Source organism: Periplaneta americana, chromosome 7 (genome assembly GCF_040183065.1).
Source record: "Periplaneta americana isolate PAMFEO1 chromosome 7, P.americana_PAMFEO1_priV1, whole genome shotgun sequence".
Lineage (NCBI taxonomy): Eukaryota > Metazoa > Arthropoda > Insecta > Blattodea > Blattidae > Periplaneta > Periplaneta americana.
Genome location: NC_091123.1, coordinates 2273463 through 2289929, shown reverse-complemented (window position 1 = coordinate 2289929; position 16467 = coordinate 2273463). Strand labels below are relative to the sequence as shown.

At 35.5% G+C, this 16467-nt stretch overlaps 1 protein-coding gene across 4 annotated transcripts in view; it reads left to right on the top strand.

The window, feature by feature from the left end:
• Positions 1-16467, top strand: part of Sh (Potassium voltage-gated channel protein Shaker) — a 627168-nt gene that overhangs the window by 592817 nt on the left and 17884 nt on the right. For all 4 annotated transcript variants that reach the window (XR_011332902.1, XM_069830140.1, XM_069830138.1 and 1 more), the window contains exon 7: positions 2339-2506. Coding sequence is in view for 3 of the 4 variants with exons in the window: in XM_069830140.1 (XP_069686241.1) it covers positions 2339-2499 (161 nt within the window). In the remaining variant the exon portion in view is untranslated. The remainder of the gene's footprint in view (positions 1-2338; positions 2507-16467) is intronic.

Below are 16467 nucleotides of genomic sequence, written 5' to 3'. Positions count from 1 at the left end.
TGTAACTTCATCCCTCTTAGTCCCAAATATTTTCCTAAGCAACTTATTCTCAAACACCCTTAGCCTCCGTTCGTCTCTCAAAGTGAGAGTCCAAGTTTCACAACCATACAGAACAATCAGTAATATAACTGTTTATAAATTCTAACTTTCAGATTTTTGAGAACAAACTGGATGACAAAAGCTTCTCAACCGAATAATAACAGGCATTTACTATATTTATTCTGTGTTTAATTTCCTTCCGAGTGTCATTTATATTTGTTACTGTTGCTCCAAAATATTTGAATTTTTCCACCTGTTCAAAGGAATTTTTATATTTCAATTTCGTACTATGTTCTGATCACGAGACATAACCATATAGTTTTTCTTTTCGGGATTTATTTCCAAACCTATTTCTTCACTTGCTTCAAGTGAAGTTTCCGTGTTTTCCCTAATCCTTTGTGGATTTCCTCCTAGGATATTCACGTGACATTAGACAAAAATCAAATATTATAGATAAGTTGACAGTTAAAATATGTGGTTTAAAATTTACATACATATAATTGTCAATTCTAGAACAACGTAAAACATATTCAATTCAAGAATACAAACGTAATATAATGTATCTAGTTACATATCTTATGTACTTATCTTATGTATGTAACCGCATACATATTATGTTTGTACTCTCGAATTGAATATGTTTTACGTTATTTTATAATTGACAATTGTGTGTATGTAAATTTTAAACCACATGTTTTAACTGTCAACTTATTTATAATATGTGATTGTTGTCTAATATGATACATTTATATTTAATATTTATACAGGGTTAGTTAAAAGGCCCGCACCACCTAAATAACTTTTGAAACATACGGTTCAGTGACATGAAACTTGGTATGTGAGGATAACCATATACTAAGAACTCAATAATGGTATTATTTTAAATGGAACACCCAATATATTATTTTATTTTTGAATAGTACTCATTAAGAGCTTTTCAAAAAGTACCCACACTTGATACTTCTGTACAAATTCAGTGTTGCTAAGTCAAGAAAACAGAAAAGTGTATCGAATATTAAAATAATAAAATACTCCTTCCTTAACAAAAACAAAACAAAGCTAGCTCACCTTCTAAATTATGTGTTCAAATTGGTAGCCCTCAGCTGCTTTACAATGTGTCACTCGATCATAGAAACCATTTAAGGAATGATTTAACCAGGCTGCAGGAATATCTTGCACCACTTCCATTTTTATTTAGCAACACTGAATTTGTACAGAAGTATCAAGTGTGGGTACTTTTTGAAAAGCTCTTAATGAGCTTTATTCAAAAATAAAAATATATATTGGGTGTTCCATGTAAAATAAGAGAGTTGGAGCTACTTCCGGTTAAACCGGAAATATAAAAAAACTCGGTAATACCATTATTGAGTTCTTAGTATATGGTTATCCCTACATACCTAGTTTCATGTCACTGAACCGTATGCTTCAAAAGTTATTTAGGTGGTGCCGGACTTTTAACTAACCCTGTATACATGCACTCAGCTCTCTTTCTAATTATATTTCAGCAATATATTCATAAAGCTCATGAAGGTTATTAGATCTAAAGAAGGCTCTACGTAGCCGAAAACATTCATCATATAGCATTAATACTGCTATGCAGTTCAAATAATTTTTTTTTTTCGTTGTTGGTAACTCTATAGCATCTATTAGATGCTTTATGGTTGTGCTAACAGATGGAGTTACTTGTCAACAATGTGACGCTGAAACGTGTGTTCAGGTTACTGCCCAGCGACAGTCCTGATGTATTTTTATTTTGTGATGATTGGTTAATATTAACCCGGCACACTCACAGTCACACAAATTTCCAGACTCTAGACACCCAGGGAATTCTTCTTCTTCAAGAAAAATTCACCGAGTGTCGAGCCCGGGAATCGAACCCGGGACCTCCTGATCTGGAAAATAATATTCTGTTCATGATACGCTTTTGACGGCCATTGTATAATTCACATATTTAGACATCGGCTTATTGGATCATTCAACATGTCATTTAAATGCCAAATGATTTTATCTGAAAACAGCAGACCATCGACATTCTCTGGAAATTATGCTTATTGCTTTACGCTTGGTCCCTAGGGACTAGACTTGCAGACATCTTTGCAACGGGCAAAATAGGACTGTGGGTTTGAGGACTGCAGAGTTTGAGGGTCAAATTATTCATCATTTTGCTTTCGATAATAATTATTTTATGTGGTTATCAGCGATAAGAAATAAAATGTTAATAAACTCTTTTACATGGCATATAAACACGGATATGAACCTGCTGACTAGAGACTTGACTGATGTCCACTCTGTCTTGCAGGTCAGCACATGAAGAAGAGTTCACTCTCCGAGTCTTCGTCAGACATCATGGAGCTTGAGGAGGGAATCCTACTGGCACGTGACGTCACCACCAAGAAGCAGAACTGTAACCCCAAGCACAACAATAACATCAACGCGATGAGTATCGAGACCGATGTCTGACTACTGGGTGAGCACTAAACTTGGTTCCTACCGGGTACCAAGCAAGTTCATGTTAATTTTATTTTGACTACAGAATTTCCAGGAACGTTGGTTACTTTACACATCTCCACAGTCTTGACGAACATTAAAGCTTGTTAATATATAAAATCTACGCATTAGGCTATCATGATGAAGCACTACAAACAACACAACAATCCCCATGGCAACCGCATGGCCTCCCTCACGTGTGCAAAATAAATTGAAGCGTTTTCGTAAACCTACGAGTATTACAGGATGTAGGCCTATATTAGTGTCTTCTCCTCGCCACGAGAGGCTCTTTGTTCACTGGCGACGTTGTCAAGTTTTTCAGTTTGTATTACGGCACAAGAAACTTAACTTTCGAACAGTTAAGATAGGCGCTCACTTCACCGGAATTGATTCCGATTTTTATTCTTTGCATTATTTTAAATGGAGCATCGCCATATCGCCTCTGTCCGTATGACCGGATTCTGAACGGATTTCCGTACCGTCCAAGATCGAAATAGAATGTCATGGCAAATTATATCGATTGCAAGGTCTCCAATCGCGGTAATATTGAAGGTATAAGTTGATCCCAGGACCTTCCGATACCGCCCTGGATTGGGCTCAGGACCTTCCTTTTATTTTCCGTGTGATGATAAAAAATTAGAGTGAATATTCAACGAAAAAATGCAATGAAATTTTAATAATTCAGCCAATTTTAGAAAGTTAAACAGTTTTAAACAAATGCAAGTGACGTCCCGACGCTGTTATTCCCGGCGTGACTCCTCCTCTTTGCTTACGTCTTAGGAAGTCAAGGCTCTATAAAGTCTAGGTAGGTAGTATCGTTCGCCATTTTTGTTCTTTCGTTGCCGAGCTACCATACGAGGAATCTATTTACCACACCGTTAAACATTATCATGTCGTAGCTCCTATGATAATAAATCAAACGCATTGTAATTCAGCAAATAATTGAGCGGCAAATAACGTCCTCGTGTGCTTTCTGCGAACGCCAACGAAAGAGCCAAAATGGCGGGCGATTATATTAAGTATTTATCGAGCCTTAAGAAATGAAAAACGTCTTCATCAGCGAATCACAAGACGCACACGTTTAAATGTAGCGATTGGCTGCCGGAAATTAGAGCGACGGGTCTACAGTAATTTGATAATAATGCAATATTGTGTTGATTTATATGACTTTAATATTATACGTTTTGAAGTAATTTTCCAACTTTTGCGGGGAATTTAAGTACAGGTACATGAAGAGAAACGCGCTATTTATCTTCCATGCTGTGATGACCTCAGTCATAAATATAATATTCGAGATTGGAATGTCATTGGACTTATGTTTGGTTTGCGAGGAGCAATTCCCAAATTTACATTTGAGATCCTCAGAAAATTAAAGGTTCCTGATAAGACTCTTCACACAATTGCATCGACCATTTTAAAATCTTCACTGATCATCATCAATCACCATCTCTATTCATTTTTATAATATTATATATTACTGATTATCAATAAATTTTTATCGGTTTGATAGCTACCAAATCTTGTCGCAGAATATTCTTTTTCAAAATTTCATTATGTATTTTTTTTACATTAATTTACATTTTCTTTTTTGTTCATTTGAATTGATTAGGATGCCGATATGTTAAATCCAAGATTTGGACGGCTATCATTTCGATGATATTCTCTCTCTCTCTTACAAATAATAGGCCTAATAGAAGAGTATGTGGGTTTACAACCTATTGAAATGGACATGTGCTTTGATGAAGTAAAGTTAATTTTGCAGAAATTGTTGACATTGCCAAAAAATGCTTTCTCTCTTTTTCAATTGCGATGAGAAGTTCCAAGTAATAGAGGAGGAGTCACGCGGCCACGCGCGTACACGCATGATTTATGGCGGGAGGAAGTGGTCAGAATGCGCGGGTGGTGCGGAGTAGTTCCGGGATCCGTCGTCCAGGGAGCAGCACTAAGGAGGGGCCGTATTGAGCGCTGCCGGACCTCTCAACAGACCTGGCTCGGGGGTGGAACAAGATGGGAGTCTGAAGACAAGGTCCATTCAGACGATGCTTTCAAGTTGGCATTAAGAGCCCCCACCTTTTTTTATTTCAATTCTGATCTTAGAGATAATCATTCTTACATAGTAACGAAATTCGGAAATGGTTTTTATCTGATTCTAATTATTTTGTTGTAAATAGAAACTGAAAAAAAAAACAAATTGAAAGAAAAGAAAAGATGAAATATCTATGCGAAAAAAGTTAAACATTGGACAGTTTGAACTTAAGGGTATATGTACGTGAACAACCACAAATATTATCAGAAAATGGAGGCTCTAAATTTCTACAATTTTATACGGAAATGAACTGAGAATTGAACAAAAATTACAATGTACCACAACAAGACTTATTATAACTCAAATAACTGATAAAAGTATAAAAAAGGTTACTAATAATATTTTTCAAACCAGTTTTATCAAAGTATGAAAAAAAAATTCTGCAGTTATAACATCATTTGGTAACCATAACATTGTTATGGTCTCTCTGACATCTCTAATATTTTTCCTGCACGTAATAAACACTTATTCCTGAAAAGCAGACTACTCTCTGACATGTAGATTTGTTTGTTTTAATACAATTAATTTTTTATTTGTCCTATGTAAAATATATTAAAATTTACATAATGTTTTGTGACCTAATTTGTCTATTTTCAAAGAAATGGGCATTATTGTAGTCTAATCTTTTGCATAAATGCATGTTAAATCGGTGTACAAAATTTCAGAATTCTATCTCTAATGGTTGTGGAGTTATGAAATGATGTGTAAAAATTTTCAAATTTTGAAAAATTTAATTTAAAGTAAAAAGTGAATTGTAAAAAAAATATTATTAGTACTGTAACCTTTTTACACTTTCATCAGATATTTAAGTTCTAGTAAGTATTGTTGTGGTACCTTGTAATTTTTGTCCAATTCAGTTCATTTCCTTATAAAATTTTAGAAATTTAGAGCCTACATTTTCTGATAATATTTGTGGTCGTTCACGTGCATATACCCTTAAGGAATAATATTTAACTACCTTATTGAAAATATCATTATTAATGTTACTTAAATCTGGATTTATTTTAATGAAGTGATTATGTAATCTTTGTCCATAATATGAAGAATAAATTTACCCACATTTTGTATCTTTATAGCCTACTTAAAACGATTTTTATGAAGAAAGTTTAACAGAGTTAAATTCTAGATTTGTGTAGACTGGGAAGGCTGGATATGGTGACATGCCTAGCAAGACTGAGGGAGTCATTTTGACCCCTTGGTTTATATTGCTTTAATATGCACTGACAAATGATTTGGTTGTGTAATATATAATGTAATGCGTTAGCAATATATTTTTAAGCACCATAATAATGGCTCTTCACAACAGAAGTACAGTCAGTATAAAAATGCAATAGGTAGCACAAAACAGTGAAATTCTAAGTATTATAGTGTTATGGATTAAAGCTATTGTCTTCTTTAGTAAGTAATATTTTCGTTAATAATATATTTTCCAACAGTTGTAAGAACTATTCTCAACCACTGAAGTACAGTCACTAAAAAATATAATAGTATTTAGAAATTTTATTTTCCTTTGGAACATTCTCTTATAAACTTAAATTGTATACTTATCACACCACACGGACGGGATGTGTGCATTTTGCACATACCATCACAGTTTTGTTTTGAAAGCATGGGATTGAGTCCAAAACTAGTCACTAATAATAATAATATTACCCTTCATTACTGTTAATTACATCTCAAGTCTGATTAGTGTAGGCGATGTAGGCAATGGAGGGGGAAAGGAACTGGCCATCCTACCGCATTATCTCCTGGCTTAGTTGCCTCATGAATGATGCCTTATTGGTGTCACTTGTGAGGTTCAGACCAGCCTTCGGGCTGCTGACGTCACATACATACTGATAATATGACGGGAATAAACTTGACCCTTTAGTTTTTCTAGGTAGACCTTTTAATATCCCCACATATCTTAATATTAAGAACACAAAATTCTGAAAAATAAATAAATAAATAAATAAATAAAATGTACCGGGTAATCAACAGGTTTTTGACAAACAAATTTTAATTATTTTATTGACACTCGTTAGCACTTTCTGCCCAACCTATTGTAACGTATCTAAGTACAGACTCAAATATTGCTAAACATCTGATTCTTAAAATATGAATGAGCAAATAATTTCGGAGAGTGATAATAGTACATTATGTAACGAGCCTATAATGATAGTAATTAAGACGCGAGTATATTTGTTTATGAAACGAGCGCAAGCCAAGTTTCATAATTTTCATACGAGCGTCTTAATTATCATTATAGGCAAGTTTCATACGACTTTTTATGCTCGACCATATTTCTAACTTGAAATTATTCAGAAGTATTCATTTTATTTGTATCTGACTGAAGATCGGAAGTGACCTTGTGCACAGCTCGAAAATTGTGAGATGTGCGCAGACGCGAAAGTATTGATTTTTTTCCGAGGAACAATAATGTCATTGACCTTGATGTAATGTAGAGAATAACATGAACTAATTTTGATATAACCTGGAAATTGATTTAGAATTGAAAAACGAGATGACAAATTGAATTTATTTGAATATTATTTACAATTAACGCTAATTATTATAGTAACAGAACAGGGAAGAATTAATTAACTCTTTTTGTATAATATACATTTATTTATGAATAGTTGATCCAAATTTGTTGAACAAACTAATAACATAAATAATTAGACAAAAATGGAAATGCTTGCTCGGTTCAACGTGGGCTATCGATTAAGGGACAGATTCCTCTAAAAAGACTAAAATACCGCCAAATTCTTTAAATTTCAAGACCTGCGACAGTATTGGATTTCCAGCCTCCGTGACGATTCCCTCGTTGTTTTTCGATTGCATATCCGAAAATAATCGAAAACCTGAACTTTAATGAATATGTGTACTTTAATGACATGCATTAAAGGACTGCTACATTTCGGCATGGTCGAGCGTAAATTTATAAATAGCTTTACAGAGCCTGGTACGTAAGTAAGTCATATAATTTGACCAATGATAAAATCGAAATATCTAACTTGTGAAGTGTCTTCCAAACATGGACAATTACAATTTGTAGGATATGAATAATAATTGTGAGTTATCTTAACAACTGCAATGTACTGTATTACACTTACAAATATATCGCCCAAAACAAATATTCTAATTAGATGTAATTTTACATGACCTGCTAAGAATTAAGGATAATTATTTATCGTGAAAATAAATTAATACTGCTAAATTAACGAAGATCAACGGATTTTAGTGGGTGAAGGTTTAAACATGTGAGCACTAAAAGTCCAGTAGCGGCCCGCGGTTACAAAGATTGGCAGTTCTGCATGAAAAATAGCGTATTTAGCAAACGCATGCTGTTCATTGCATCTAAATCGGATAACGCGTGTAATTACAGCCCCTTCTCGAAGTTGACTGTGCAGCCGAAACTGTACTCCAGCCATCCGTGCGCTACACCTCGCCCACCTGGTACAACTACTGTAGTCACGTAGTGGAGATGTGCCCCACATGCTTTCTAGCTTTTAAGGCAATTAACTAAATCCTTCACTCCGGTGTTTGTCCATGTAAACAGAACACACGGGTGGGGGAGAAAGCGTTTTCATGCCTGCAGCAAAAAACCAATCGTTTCCATTACACATTTCGGTATTAAAATGACTAGCAGGCTACATGATTTCCTCGACTTTTTCTAGAAATTTCTATATTTAAATGTTGTGTAGGACGTCCTGATTTCTTGAGTTAGCATGCACTTTCTCTTTTAATTTAGAAAAGGGTTGGTCGATTAGGTTTCATTTCATTCATTTTTAATATAAAATATTTCTTTAGACACACTGACTAATCACATCACACCACCCACAGTACTATAACACACTGGAACTGTAATGATATTCAGAAGCCTATGCGTTCTAACGCAGTAAATTGCGTGTATATTATACATGTTATGTCTGTTATGGTGTTTTGTAAGATATTAATGGTTTTCTTTAGTTAGGCAATGCAATTTACAGGACGCTATGGTTATTACTGCGTATTGTGAGCATGTGGCAGTCGTCAATTGTTATTACAAACAATATAAGATGGCGGTGATAAAGTTTGAGATTGAAGTCCTTCTAAAGCACTACTGGACACAAGATTATGAAGCTTCTACCGCTGCTCGAAGAATACAGTAGCGTGCAAATTAATCCGAACACGACATATTTTTACATTTTCTGTCATTGTTGGCCTCACAGCTGCTCATACCGCTTTAATTGACATCTGTAGTGCGTGTAATTCCATTGTTGAAGGTCTGTCGTTATTATTTTTTATAATATGTGACATTTTGCCTGTCGTTTTGTACTTATAAGCATTTCAGTTGTGTTGAAGACTTAATACTGCAATCCTGTGTACATTCTGTCGTCTTCACAAGTGGATACAACTCCACGAAAACGGTCTAAAATTATAACATTAGCAGAGCATTCTTCTATGACACAGAGGCAAATTGCTGCAGAACGTCACATCGGTTTGGCTATTGTTAATCCGATCATAAAACGATACAGAGAGACTGGATCCATCACACCCCAGAAAAAAGGAAACTGTGGCCGGAAAAGGAAGACTTCACCTTAATAGTCAGGAAAAGTAAATTAAATCCTAGACTAACTGCTGTCGACTTAACCCGCGAGTTAATGGCTACCACTGGGGCGAATATTCACGTCACAACAGTGCGGCGTAGGCTTTTGGAAGCTGGATGAAGGGCTCGTAAGCCTATTAAGAAGCAACTGCTAACCCGTTATGTGCAAAAAACGCTTAATGTGGGCAAAATTACATCAACACTGGACAGTGAATGACTGGAAGAATGTACTTTTTTCCGATGAGTCTCATTTCGAGGTCCACGGCCACCGTGTTTCTTACGTACGGAAAGGATCCGAAAAAGTAACAGCAGCTCATCTCCAACAAGCACCCAAATACCCCCCTAAAGTAATGTTTTGGAGTTGCTTTACACATGAAGGGCCTGGAGCATTAATACCTATCAAGGGAATGATGAATTCTGACAAATATATTCACTTATTGGAAACCAGAATCTTACCCCAGCTGCAAAAATCATTTCCGGATGGCAGAGGTGTGTTCCAACAAGACCTGGCACCATGCCATACGTCTCGAAAAACTACAGAATTCTTCAACAAGAAGAATATTCAGGTACTCCCCTGGTCAGGCAACTCACCCGACATCAACCTCAATGAGAATTTGTGGTCAATTTGCAAAAGAAGAATGCAAAAAATGGATTGTTCTACAAAGGAGAAGATGATTTCTGCCCTCATTGGTGTATGGTTTCGCGATGAAGAAATGAAGAATATTTGTGGGAAATTAGTGGAATCCATGCCAAATCGTCTCAGAACTGTTATTAGGAACAAGGGAGGCCACAGAGATTACTGAGGTATATCTTAGATCCTTTTTTTTATCCCGTTTGAGTGTTTTTGCATAAGTAATTACGTTGTTCGGATTAATTTGCACGCTACTGTATGTGAAATCGAGGGTGAAGGTGTCGTTCGTGAGCGTGTAGCACAAGGATACTTCCAGGGTTTCAACAATTGAGAAGGAGACATAAAACATTACAACGTATTGGACGACCTAAAGTATGAAATATTGAGATTACACACAGATATCTGGAAGAAAATTCACAAAAAATTACTCGCAGGTTTCCAGAAGAACTTTGAAACTTACAATACATCGCCACATTAAGACAGAAGTTGTAGAGCTGTGCCTCATGATTTGACACCTGAACAGGCTCAACGCAGAGTGGGTACCTGTCGTCAGGTTATCGCTAATCCCATGGATGATATATTTATTTGAAGAATTATTTTATTTTTTTTTATTTTATTGGGTTATTTTACGACGCTGTATCAACATCTCAGATTATTTAGCGTCTGAATGAAATGAAGGTGATAATGCCGGTAAAATGAGTCCGGGGTTCAGCACCGAAAGTTACCCAGCATTTGCTCGTATTGAGTTGAGGGAAAACCCCGGAAAAAACCTCAACCAGGTAACTTGCCCCGACCGAGATTCGAACCCGGGCCACCTGGTTTCGCGGCCAGACGCGCTGACCGTTACTCCACAGGTGTGGACTGAAGAATTATCACATGTGATGAAAAATGGGTATATTACTGCAACCCTGACACTTCAAAAGCAGTCGATGCGGATCTTTATTCTCAGCAGCTACGATGATTTCATAAAAATTTTGAGAAGTACCCGGCATTAGTTGATCGAAACAGAATTATCTTGCAACAGGGTAATGCGAGATCTCATACCGCTCGAAAAAATCCAAGAACTGTGAGGAATCGAAGTGCTACCACACCCGACATACAGCCCCGATCTTGCGCCTTCAGATTACCATCTGTTTCGATCCATGGCCCACTTCCTGCGTGCAAGAAATTTCCAAAACTTGGAAGCCGTTGAAATGGACATCACGGACTTCTTTGCATCAAAAACCAGAAACTGGAACCGTCGTTGGATAACAAACCTCGCTGGAAGGTGCTTAAGACCTTAGAATCTAATGGCCTTTACTTTGAAGATTAGATTAATTTCTTGTCGCAACACACTGCAACAAAAATCTCGCTCCAAACCAATATAACATAAGACATTATCTGCATTTCTTTTGTAATGAGAAAATAAAGTGGACACGTGAGTCTTCACAGAGACGGTACGTATTTATAACTGGATCGCACATAAATTCCGTATGGAATGACACCCTCACTCACGGAATCCTTTCATGTGTTGATTTCAACTGACAGGTGTCTTGCCTTAGCTGCTATTACAGGGGAATCCATACTTTCTTATTTAATCGAGTAAGAATATCTTTACATAGGTTTCCGTCACACCTGCGACCATAATCAGACCTGTTCATTGATGCGTTATGCTTGAATATACTGCTTTGTATGGCTTTCGTGCAAGAGTCATTTATGAACGGAGAAAACAAGATTTCAAAACCACGTCTTGATCAAAATCCAAACATATACAGGGCGTCCCAGGAGAGATGTAAAATATTTCAGGATAAGGTAGTTCTGGTTGAAATACATCGAATTAACCCGATTATGTCCTTATTCTAAAGGTGTGGGAGAAATTGACGGAAAAAATATTGGAACAACTGTATACTGTACTTGACGTGCTACGTCAGATCTTTGCACACGGCACCGCCTGGGCACCGCAACGCAACATTTGTACATTGCAACTTACCATACCGGTACTGTACTGTATTACTGTTACCCACATCTGTAGAAAAATTTTTCTGGAGCAACAAAAATTAAATTTTAACGCATTATTATACATCTTGATTACACATCTTTTAACACTGTATCACTTCGGAATATGTATGATTAGAACTTTCTTGTGTTAAATTTTAACGTGCCTCGTTAACATGTTTCGATCTATTTTCGGTCATCTTAAAAATTGCGACCTCATTAAAAAAAATTGCAACCTCATTCAAGGAATTAAACTACAACATCGCATACAGAACAAATAATACTCTACAAAAACATCTCAACACACAAACAACACAAACAAACAAATACAACCACACAGGCGTATACAAACTCAAATGTAACACCTGCAACAACTTCTACATAGGACAGACAGGCAGATCATTTCAAACACGTTACAAAGAACACATTCATTCATTCATTTATTTTATTCCATAGATCTTACATGAGCAATGAAGCTTTAAGATGTGGAACATGTCAACATTTTACAATATTACAATTACAATTTTTACAAATTTTTATAGTTTTACAATTTAGTAATTTTCTACAATTTTTACAATTTTGTACAATTTTTTTTACATTTTTTTACATTTTGGCGAGATGTAGTGAGATGAGATGAGGTCCGAGGATTCGCCAAAATATTACCCGGCATTTGCCTTTTCGGTGGGGGAAACCTCGGAAAAACCCAACCAGGTAATCAAATCAAAGGGGGTAATCAAATCAAAGGGGTTGATGCCAAGGACTCGCCATAGACCATCCGGCTTCAGTCCCACGGCTGGGGAAAACCAAAGTCCAAAGGGGGATCCAACCCAAGCCCGAACGCAGCTCCGGATCAGCAGTCCAGCGAATCTGCCGACTGAGCTACATCGATGGCTCTACTAAAAGTATACAATACATAGCCAATCAGATTATTAAATTTACAAACGCAAACGATCATTCATAAGTTGAGCTATATTATAATACAAAACAATTTAATTAAATTTAAGGCATAAACAATTCAACCAGTTGTGATATACAGAAATTGATAATACATATCATGCAAATACTTCAAATCACGGCCGTAACAAAATTACAAAACACCTCCACATATGCAGAACATGTCACAAATGCCAACCACACCTACAGAGACATAAACACAGACATGGAAATACTGCACATCCAACCAAAAAGCCAGAAACTCAACACACTAGAACAATATGAAATATACAGACACACGAAAACACACCCCAACGATATTCTCAACACACAACTCAATTTCAAAACACATACACTCTTTGACTCTACACTACGAACGCACCCACACAGGAAACAAGAGGCGCCAAGGCCAACAACGACTAGTTCCGAAGATGACCGAAAGTAGGTCGAAAATGCTAACAAGGTGCGTTAAAATTTAACACAAGAAAGTTCTTATCATACATATTCCGAAGCATTATTATTAGTTTAGACCTATATGAGCGTTTAGTTAACTCCCTTAATAACAGTAATCTTTCAGTTGTTACCCTTAACAACACGCTAATCCCTTATTCATCTGTCGTAAAAAATCTTGGCTTCTTTTTTGATAATAATCTAAGTTGGAATTTTCAAGTTAAAGAAACGATAAAAAAAAATCTGTTCCTCCATTCACTGTTTGAGTCGTTTGAGAAACTTCTTGCCCCAGCAACTAAAACTTACCCTAGTGCAAACCCTAGTAATGCCGCACTTCGATTATTGTGACGTTTTGTTAAGTGACCTAAGTTCTGAACTGTCAGTCAAGTTACAGCGAGCTCAGAATATGTGCGTCAGATACGTGTGCAACATCCGACGGTATGATCACATATCACCGTCCTTCGCAAGTCTCTCGTGGCTCCGACTTAAAGAACGCAGAACTTTACACTCTTTGTCTTTACTCTTTCGAATTCTGCACACCTCAACACCAAATTACCTTTCGTCTCGTTTCTCTTATCTATACTCTAACCACGACGTAAATACCAGATCACTTATCTGTGGCACGCTAAGTATACCTCTTCATAGAACATCTTGTTATTCATCATCTTTTACAATATCCACCTCCCGTCAATGGAATTCCTTGTCACAAAGTATTAGGGGCTGCAAGATAATAAACACCTTTAAAAACAGCTTAAAAGATAACCTTATTAGCATTTCACTCCAATCATACTGATTTAAAATATTACTGACTACATTGTTACTTTTTTCTTTAGACATCATCCTGATTGTGCTGTATTTTCAAAATTGTCTCATAATAATCTCTTTCTATTATCTAATATTATTTGAAATATATTAACATTCTATGTATTTTAGCTTAATTCTGCTACACAGTTTATTTCAGTGTTTAATTAATAGTTCATAGTATTTTGTTGTTTAATTCGTAAATAACTCTTGTATACATGTAACTCTCATCTAAATCAAATTGTTGAATTCTTTGTAAGTTCATGCATATGTATATATACTTTTTGCTGGTTGAGTGGAAGAGAAGGCCTTACGGCCTTAACTCTGCCAGCTAAAATAAATCATTATTATTATTATTATTATTATTATTATTATTATTATTATTATTATTATTATTATTATATATGAAGGAATGTAAACATAATATTGTCCAAAACATATTTTCACATTTAGTAATTAAATTTTAACTAATTGCACAAATTACAGCAAAAAAGTCAAATTAAAAAAATAACGTTAAGCTCTTTTATCTAAACAGCAATGATAAACTATAAGAAACCTAAACGATCTCTCACAGACATGACAATAAAAACAATCAAGACGTGTTCAGAAATCTCAGAACGTAATATATTACCGTAAATATCTGAATATCGACTTTCTTTCGCGATTACTATACATATGTCTACAAACCACGAGATTTTATTGGTTGCAGTAGAGACGCAGAGGTCGGTAATGCAGCGCGCTGTATGTGCTATGGGAACTGACGCAGCAGCGTGGTTGTCATGACAACGTCCAGGGCATCCAATCTGAGAGGCCTCAGTCACCACACTTCCGTAATGTGTGGCACCCACATGATCCCCAACGTATGTTTTTCTAGAACCTTCCCGAACACATTTCCGAAGGCCATTATTTGCGTATGGTCTCACATTTGTATAAACATAATATTGCCAAATAAAAGAACAAGTTGTCTTTAGAAACTTAGGTTATCTTAACATTATTACTGTCTAGTTTACTTCATACAGTCATTGCGCTTAAAATACATAAATCTTACAGTAGGTCTAGACAAAGATATGGAATCGTTTGGTAGGTAAAAGTGGAATTGTATTGTATTGTATTGTATTGTATTTGTTAACATTCCACGGTATCCATACATGCTTACAGCTGGAATATGGAACAAGTCAAAAAACTTAATACTATTATAAAGTCTTAATAATTTATAGTCGCAGTCTAGATGAAATATATACAGACGAGATTTACAATATAGTCTACTAGTACAACACAAAGTTTTAGTATCAATTTCATGAAGCGTTATTGAATGTCATGAATTCACCTACAGAATAGAAGGCGTGAGAAATTTGGCCCTAAATAATTTTATGTTTTGAGTTTCATTTTTTATATCGATAGGGAGGGTATTATAGTAATATACGTTACAAGAGCGGTATGTTGACTTTTCATGGTCGAGGAAAATATTGAAAAAGCGAAACGTAGTTGAGCTTTTTTTAATTTCCGAGAACATGAAAACAAACATACCGCTCGTGTATCGTACATTATTTTGTGCGAAGATCGTTTATTACATACCTGAAAGACGAATTTCTAATTAGTTGCAATGAAATCTCCATGTTGGTTTCTGTTTAATGACGGCAACTTCGGAACACCAAAATATCTTTCTTCAACATTGTTGCTATAAAATGTTTTCTGTGTTTACTATACTCCAGCAGGCCGTGATATACGTCTGTCTTTTTTTCCCCCAGTCTATAAATGCGAACTTAAAACAAATGGTAAGGTTATGTAATGATTTATTTTTCATTTTAATATTTTAACAATATTATTTATATAACATATTGCAGTAATAACATCGGCATCTGGAATCTTGTTGATTTTTTCACGGCTTCCTTAATGTTACTTGTATCAGGAATGCAATAAGTTTCGTGGAGTAGTAGACTTTACTTAATTTTTGGAGATATTTAAAAACAATAATTAACAGTGCAATTTAGGTGAAATTGCAGTGGTAAGTTTCCAATTTATAATTATTACTATGTTAAACGTCTCTAAAAATAATATGTTAAAAGCCTAAAGCAGTAAAATGAATGTCGCGCTTAAGCGGTAAGAAGAGGGAAATTGTTATGTGTGTTAGGTTGGGAATACTGAATGTGGTATTTCACACTTACCGCGTATTGGTTCTGTGCGGAAAACAAGCAAATACGCACGATCTCGCACAAACAATTTTTACTGCCATATAACGCACCCCTTTTTGATAGCACGACAGACTTGCCGATGGAGTATGAAAGTCATTTTGTGACGTGTATTTATGCTATGAACTGTTGAATTAGTTACAAAGTTTTCACGATTACAAACGAGGAAGATTATTAATGAAAAGATATACTGACAAGCCATGGACATTATTTGTAGTTTTTTTAAAACAGTCCTACAAGATTCCCTAGATTTGGCACCTACTATTATTCTAATTACTCTTTTTTGTAATAGAAATATACTGTTACT